The following is an 8,441-nucleotide window of genomic DNA, read 5'->3' on the forward strand; positions in this document are numbered from 1 at the left end:
AGAGAGAGAGAGAGAGAGAGAGAGAGAGAGAGAGAGAGAGAGAGACGTGGTCCTGGCTGTCTGAGAACTCTGATTTATCCCGGGTATGCCTCCTCCAATTTCCTCCAATCTCAGTCTGTGTTCCCCTGTTTGGAGCAGCCTGCTTCTTCTATTTCACACCTCACGTCAATCATATCATCAACGCCTGCCCCTCCCAGTGGGTGGTTGGCGGATGCTCCGGTGTGGTTTGCTCCTTCTTTCCTATCAGATCGGGTGGTGGAAGGATACCTCTGGTAGGTCCTGCTACTTTACTTTCCCCCTCTGCAAGGAGTTTAGAACTACTTTTAATCCCCTTGCCCCTCTGTCGTTTCTGTATGTCTTAACATTTTCCCAGCACTAAATGATCAGTATTGTGCTAATGTGTTTCTCTTTACTCAAACAAAACAGACATATTTTCTACCCGTCATCTATTGTCTTTTTCTCTGCTTCTTCTTTTGCTTGTATGTTATACTCACATGTAGTACCACGTCTAAATTTCGGCTCTTATAAGACCTGATCGTGTTGCAAGTGCTACAAAGCTCTAACTAATACCAAACTTCTTTTTAACCCGTCCCGTTAATACATGTATCATCACCCCCCCTCCCTCTTCTCAACACTCCAACACTGTAGCCTCAACACACACACACACACACACACACACACACACACACACACACACACACACACACACACACACACACACAGGACGCACAAACAAGTAATCACTCCAAAGAAGCAACCTATAATATTGTTATAACAATAGTCATAAGAGTGCAAACAGATGAGATACAACCCCGATGTATCACCCACTGACAGTAAAGCAAGACAAACAAGAAAGGGTTTGGTTGAGGGGGGGGGGTGAATGCAGGGGAAAATCTGAAAATAATAGATGCATTAAAACTGAGAAACTAACGAGAACACAAACAGTTCAATATTGCGTCCTCTCTCTTTATTCCAGTCTGTGAGTTCTCCATAGGGGTTATAAAATTCGTGTCTTCACGAGGACAAAATGTGGGACTGCTGAACGTGCGTAGAGGCAAAAATAACTTGTCTTGTTCGGAAATCTTCTCCGAAAATAATTAGATTATGTTGACCACCTGTATAACCACAGGAAGACACTACACCAGTAGTGTTACTCGGGGGGACGGGGGGGGGGGTTAACTACAAAAAATGTTAATGCTCATAAATAACATCAGTGTTGGTAGCACAGAGTTTAGGGTGATAGTCATTGGGGTGTGTCCTTGGAGAAAAGCCTACCTCTTATACAGGCACTACTACTGACGGTGCTACGTTTGTTAGATTGTCTTCATATGACATTATAGTATATTGTGTTATGTAGCTGTAAGTTTTGAACTAGTATATTGTTATGTGCGCATTGTACTCGCCGTTGTAACCAAACTTTTCCAGCAAGAATCAATAAAATTGATTTTCTATATATCTATTTGATTGCCCACATTGGTGTATTCTTTTTCAAGTGTGTTTTGAATTACACATTTCTCAACTCGGTCTAACCAATAAGATTGATAGCCCAAGGGGTTCTATAGGGTTTGATTACTTTGGTACTTCTGCATTCCCGGTTACCGCCGAGTGACTATTCCACAGGTTTGTTCCATATAGGCAAATAGGTCATGGCTATTATCAACCCAAGCGGGAAAGTACTGGAACATTTCTGACATTTGTGTTTGTACAAAAATATGGCATAGATTAAACAACGAAAGTTCCACTTCGCATTAGAATGCACTGTATAACATTTGTTTCTACTTCATAAGAGCTTGTCCAGTCAAAGGGTGAAAGGATAAGTCACAAGGCAACAGTATAAGTAAAAAGTAAAAACAATTTGTTTTGAGGTTTGAGAAATATATCATTAAAAAATAGAACTTTCTATTTTAGCCCGGTGCACAAGTGGCCCTTAAGATTTTAACAGCACGCAACAAAAAGATAGGAATTACTAATTTGAACCACACTACAAAAAAAGGCGGAAACATGAATGACATAAGAATGTTAATCGTGACGACATGTATAACCGTTATGCAACACCAAACACCTAAAAAAAAATACCCCGAAACTGTTAATGCTAATTTGGGCCCAGAGTCTGTATTGGGGCCCACGGGGCTCCGTCACCGAAAGGGTCAGAGCTGCCTTCAGAGACGTTGAGCAGTGGAGCTGTGGGCTGGGTTTGGAAGTGGGCTTTAGTGTAGGAGGGCAGGTAGTAGTGACCACTCTGACCATTCGCCCCTGCTCCTCCAGGCGGAAGTTCATGGGCCGCCATGCCATGGCCTCGCTTGTCAGCTGACTCGTACTCGCGGAGAATCCTGCGAATAACGACAAAAACTTGGCTTCTCTTTGGTTTAAAAAAAATTCATGTAGGTTGGGGGTTTTTTCCATCCGAATGTACATATCGTACCGTAACATACCGTACCATACAACTATCTGTGGTGTAATGGCTAAGTTCTTTGCCTTGCATACAAAAGGTGTGAGTTCGGGTCTTGTGCGGGGAAGATATCTAATTCGAGCATCTTGGTCTGTGCACTGGGGTGTATCCTATGTGGCCCAGCTTAGTTCCAGCAGGAAGTATTGAAAAAGTCCGCTTCTGAAATTACCTTAAATGTTGTCGATGGAGGCATAAAACTTTTGGAATGTATCATTCTATTTAACATCGAATACCTACCTAAAGAACGACCCGTCCTCGCTCTGTAGCACAACAATGCCTGGCTCTAGCTCTAGTGCGTAAAGGGGCTTAACTGTCTGTCTGGGTAACACGGTATCACATCTTGTCGCTGTCGCCCCTTGGCTGGATTCCCTGTGCGTCGAACAGCGGAAAACAGTATAATGTAATGGTTATACGTGATAAAGGACAATCTAAGTGGATTAGTTTAAGTTAATAAGTCAATTTTCTCCCCAGTTCTTGTGTCTTACCCCCCCCCTCCCCCCCCCCCCCCCCCCCCCACACACACACAAAATGCCTTGCTGTATGCACGGTATGGGGGTGCATGTATAAATAAAGAAATGTGAGTGTGCATCTTTGCGTATATATATGTGTAAGTGTATGTGAATGTTTATATGTGCATGTGTGTATTCATGTATATGTATACATATGTGTTTGTGTGTGTGTGTGTGTGTGTGAGAGAGAGAGAGAGAGAGAGAGAGAGAGAGAGAGGGGGGGGGAGAGAGGTGAGAGAGAGGGGGGAACGGAGGGAGGGAGAGAGAGATCTGGACGATCTGGACTTTGCAGATGACTTGGCGCTTCTGTCACACACTCAGGGACAGATGCAAGCAAAGACAACAATTTTAAACAGCCTATCAGTCTGTTGGATTGAGTCAAAAGTCAAAAGTCCTAAGGATAGATGCACAACGAAAGGAGCTGGTCACAGTACAAGGAAATGAAATAGAAGACGTCAAATCCTTCTGCTATCTTTGGAGTATAATTGACAGAGAGAAAGGAACACGCGCTGAAATTAAGTCCCGCACTGGAAAGGCACAGGCTGCATTTATTTCTTTGAACAGGATTTGGAGGACCAGGGATATCTCACTACAAGCAAAGCTTAGAATTTTCAACTCAAATGTGAAGTCAGTCTTGTTGTATGGATGTGAGACGTGCAACGCATCCCAGACGTGCTTAAAGAGGATCCAGGCTTTCTTAAACAAGAGTCTGAGGAAGCTGCTGAGGAACAAATGGACAGACAGGATCACCAACGAGGAAGTATTAAGAAGAACGAGACAGAGCCCAGTCAGAGATGAGGTGGGGAGAAGACGTTGGCGATGGATTGGACACACTTTCAGGAAATCAAGCAGCTGCTTGATCTTTATCTTCTTTATTATGTCTTTCATCTCACCATATTTTCAAAAGATTTTTGGGAGTGAAAGCGTAGCGTATCAGTACAATAAGGGTCATTGGAAGGCAAGACAGACAGAAACGACCGAAGGTAAAAAAAAAAAGAAAGAAAGAAAGAAATAGAATCTACCCCCCGTGGGGGCCCCCCCCCCCCCCCTCAACTATACGTGCGTCTCATAGCTTTGAACACACCTTTGCTTCATTTAACATTCAGCTGTGCGGACTGAGTTAAATGTTTTTAGATTTAAAAAAACAACAACCTGAAACTTGAAACTATGATAATAGTTTGCCCACCACAAACTGGTTACCACCTTTAAGATCCAAGGATGAAGAAAAGAAAAGAAAAAGACCTTGCTAGTTACCTCAGATAACTTGCAAGGTACAGAGAGACCAGTTAAGTAAAGGAAATAATAGCAAGCAATTGTAATAATCACAAACGCCACATCTTGCCAAAGCAGAGCCTTCCCTTTTCTTAAAGTGGTGCGATTTTCAGCCTAAATATAATATAATTAATTGGCTAAACCTTCTTATGGCTTCGCTAGAAGGCGTTACCACAAACAGGACACTTTGTGGTCTGTTCGGCCTATGTCAATGTCGGTATTTGACAGTTTTGATTATCTCTAGTTTAGATTTAGTAGAGGTTTTACGGCGCTCGCAACTGCATACGGTCATATGAGCGCCAAGGGGTGGTTGTCAACTGAGAAGTCCTTACAGGGAATCAGGCTTACTCTGCTCACCTCTTTATCTTTAACATCACAAAGTCTGCTTCGACTATCAAGGCACCCCGGAAATAGCGGCTCACAAGAATGTGACAAACATACAAAAGGAGTAGAGAGAAAATGGCGATAGTAAGGATAAGGAAAGAAAAAACAGCAGTTCCCTGTTGCAGTTCAGGCACAGTTATGAGCAAGACATTGATGAATCAGCCCATTTACAATTCTACTGTGCATTAGAACATGTTAATGTCCCCTCTTCGGGAATCGCCTAAAGACACTTCAGTCAGTAGCATCGCCACGGGGGGTTCTGTTTTTCTCTGCTTTACAAACTAGGTTTTTCTCAAAAACGTTGCATTACATGCCACAGCTCAGCGCCACTGTGATCCATCAAGACAGAGTATTTCCGGGTTATCCACATCAATGAAACAATCTTTCAGAGAAGTCTTCATGCAGAGTGTATTTTTTCTTTGGAGGGTGGATGGTGCGAGAGGCATCAATGTTCCCTCTTCCACATGCCAATTCTGAGTACAAAATATCTCTGGGAAGCCGTGTGTCTGGCATTCGGATCAAGCATCCCTCCCTTCTAAGCTGGGTTTTCTTCAGGTGGCAGAAGGCATTACAAGGGCTCTCGTGGCCTAGAGGTTAAAGTGTTCGCTTCTCATTCAAAGGTCCCGGATTCGAATCCGGGTAGCGGCGGATTAATTTTCTTCTCTAAAATTGTCTCCTTTCACCTTCTTTCCTGCTCTCAGGGAATGTTCTGTGTCGGAGGTCCCGTGTGCAAGTTGTGCACGTTGAAGATCCCATAGTGGTATAAAATCGATAAGAGTAGGCTTCGGCAGCACCGGAGCAAAATTCAAAATTTCCTTCCAACTGAAAATGTTTAATGTGCACCGCGCGCTCATATGACCTCGTGCAGTTGCGAGCGTAATTAAACACTTTCAAAAAGCAAACCAAAAAAAAAAAAAAAAGAAAAGAAAAAAAAGAAGAATATGGGACTACGGGCTTTCGCCCTCTCGCGAACTTCAGTGCCTGGGTTCTTATCCCTCCAGCAGATCCCCTATACTCTTCTCTGACAGGAGAGAAGAAACCTGTTGAAGATGTTGACGTGTGTTTTGCACCCTGTCTATGACTCAACTTCATATAAAAAGGTTACTAAAACAACAGCACTATACACACTAAGTTTTGATTCTGTACGTATACCAGAGACATCACAAACTCTAGTTCTCAGTCCACCAAATAAATATAGAGCTAGCTTTGTTTATCCTGGAAGAAGATGCCCTCCAACCATCCACACCATTTCTTAAGGCTTTTAGTTTATCTTTTCTTTGGTTTATATTCAACTGTACTGGTTGTGTGGATTTTTATGTTTTATTATATTCTTAAAAATAGACCTGAAACGTAAAACGTTAATCTTCCTGTTCTTTCCAGAAAACTGGTGTCTGTTTTAAGAAAATAGATAACTATAAATAATGACTGTGTCGAAAAGCTTGTTGAATCCAACATTCAGATAAAACATTTGGGGATAAAGACCTTTTGGAAGTGTACACTGCTCGACTCTCACAGTAATAATGGTGAGACGAAAACATATACCGTAGATAGTGTATAGTTTCAAGAAGTTTTGCTCGTTTTATGACTCCTTGAACTTCGTGCTGCTTCTTGAATTCTTCTTGGCTGCTCGGCACGTGTGTTTATATAACAGAGCAATTCTTCAATAATTAATAAATTTAGCAATTCTTCAATAATTAATAAATTGAGCAATTCTTCAATAATTAATTATTTCTGGTTCCAGGACTACTCTCCTTCATAACAAATTGTTTTAGATTAAACCGGTCGGGAATAAACGTTTTTGTTAGTTATAAAAAGCTGTGACTATTATGTATTGTATGGGGCTTATCGGAGGGCGCCATTAGTTGAAGTCCTACATCCCTGTTATGCTCTTGTAATTCTGTCTCTATGTCTTGATGTTTTTTCTCGACTTCAAATTGCTGCAACAATGTCAATGTGCTTTTTGTAACTAAAATAACTTTATATAATTTTTTTAAAATGTCCTACTACTTAAACTTAAACTGCCTTCCCGCGGGTGGATGGAGGATGCCACAAGTAGATCATAGTTCTTTTCAAAACCTCATCTGTTTCTTCTTTCTGTCTGTGCTGCTTTTCTCGTGTACTAAATAACCGTTGTTGTATCGATGTGCTTCTTATTACTGAGCACAAAATGTCTTACCCACAAGGCCAGGTCCAGAGCCAGTAGAGCAGAAACACAAAGCTTGCTGACAGGACAAAGGCCAACAGTAGGTGAGCCAGTTGGAAGCCCGCCACCTGGAACCTGTGTAAAGGAGAGTTGTAGATTACGGCGATGACTCATTGTAATAGTTTACTGAGACCACACATCACCAGAAACTACTTTGATGACTCATTGCAGCAATTTATAGTGGTGACTTTTATTCATAACAGTTTGCGTTTCAACTTGACTCATTAGCGTAAGCTCTTTTGATGACTCATTGTAGCAATTTATAGTAATGACTCTTCAGAATAGTTTACGTTGACGACACATTTTAATAGTTGAGGGTAATGATTCGTCATAATGGTTCATGGTGATGGCACATTACAACAGTTTACAGTAACGACTTATCGCAGTAGTCGTTGTTGATGACTGATCACAAGAACAAACGCACCTCGATAAGAACAATAAGGAAGATAGTATAATAGACTGGTAGTGGTAGATGTAGTATGAGCATGTAAAAACACACACACACGCTAAGGAGGTCGTGGAATAATATGTTCAATTTGAAAGGTTAACCCGCGGTCAAGCCTGTCCGGAAAGGTGGAATATACATGTAGTCCATTCTTTCCTCGAGGATTGACATTTATTTCGAAGAATCAACTCCAAAATGGCCATACAGCGTTGATGGAGGAAAGGGGGGGGGGGCAAAAAGTAAAGTCACACCGTGCCGTAGTTTTCTACACTTGTCATAAAATGCTGGTTTATTTTGAAAGGTTGCTGCGACGCAGAAGGTTGCTGGCTTTTCTTAGTGAACATAACTTTGGAGATGGTTTGTTAAAAAACTGTCTATGTCTCTGTATCAGGTGTTTTAGTGTTTGTTGCTGCTGTTTTTATTCTGGACTTCTTTATTTACATGCTACTGTGAGAACATTGAGGGGTTGCTTATTTATTTCCATTTGACTGAATGTGAAGTAGACGCCGGTTGTTCGTGTTAAATTATGGGATAATTGCTGACCGTTATTACAACAAAAAATGTGACTACAAAGAAACGTACCAGTGACGTTGAAGGTGACGATAAAAACTACGTTGATGTCTGATGACAGTAACATTGGAGCTACCGATGACAATGGTGGTTGTTGTTGTCTTCGTAGTAGAGAATGTATTAATGGTCATGATGTTGGCAAAGTAATGTTCATGATGTTAGCGATGATGCCAGGAAGAGAAGGAATGGGGTGGGGGTGGGGTCACAGGTAGTGATAAGAGAGTAGGTGGTAGATGGCATGATAATACTGTGCTGGTGTTGATGCAGATGATGATAATGAATACGAAGACTCACTCGTTATACTCCATGCCGTGATGGACACTTTTGATGAGCCCTTAAAATCACATTTACCACCTCCTGAAAAAGAGAAATAAACGATTTTGGGTTTTTTTAATTGGTGTTCTAAAATTTTGAATAGAAAGTTACCGGATGCAACATTAATATCCTTTCCTCCCTATGACCGGTTATTAATAACACAAACACACACACACACACACACACACACACACACACACACACACACACACACACACATACACACACACACAAACAAACAAATATGAGCGCAAACTCACGTGCTTGAACGTAGAAAAAAGAGGAGTGCGAGAG

The 8,441-nt window shown here is 41.6% G+C and overlaps 1 protein-coding gene across 1 annotated transcript in view; it reads right to left on the reverse strand.

The window, feature by feature from the left end:
- Window positions 1-945: 945 nt before the first annotated feature.
- LOC101860237 overlaps window positions 946-8,441 on the reverse strand; it is an 11,553-nt gene continuing 4,057 nt past the window's right edge. Inside the window, exons 2-5 of the mRNA XM_005092400.3 lie at window positions 8,127-8,189; window positions 6,791-6,892; window positions 2,687-2,818; window positions 946-2,330 (exon numbers count right to left, since the gene is read on the reverse strand). Of these exons, the coding sequence (XP_005092457.1) occupies window positions 2,093-2,330; window positions 2,687-2,818; window positions 6,791-6,892; window positions 8,127-8,140 (486 nt within the window). The 5' untranslated portion in view covers window positions 8,141-8,189 and the 3' untranslated portion in view covers window positions 946-2,092. The remainder of the gene's footprint in view (window positions 2,331-2,686; window positions 2,819-6,790; window positions 6,893-8,126; window positions 8,190-8,441) is intronic.

Source organism: Aplysia californica, unplaced genomic scaffold, assembly GCF_000002075.1.
Source record: "Aplysia californica isolate F4 #8 unplaced genomic scaffold, AplCal3.0 scaffold00046, whole genome shotgun sequence".
Classification (NCBI taxonomy): domain Eukaryota; kingdom Metazoa; phylum Mollusca; class Gastropoda; order Aplysiida; family Aplysiidae; genus Aplysia; species Aplysia californica.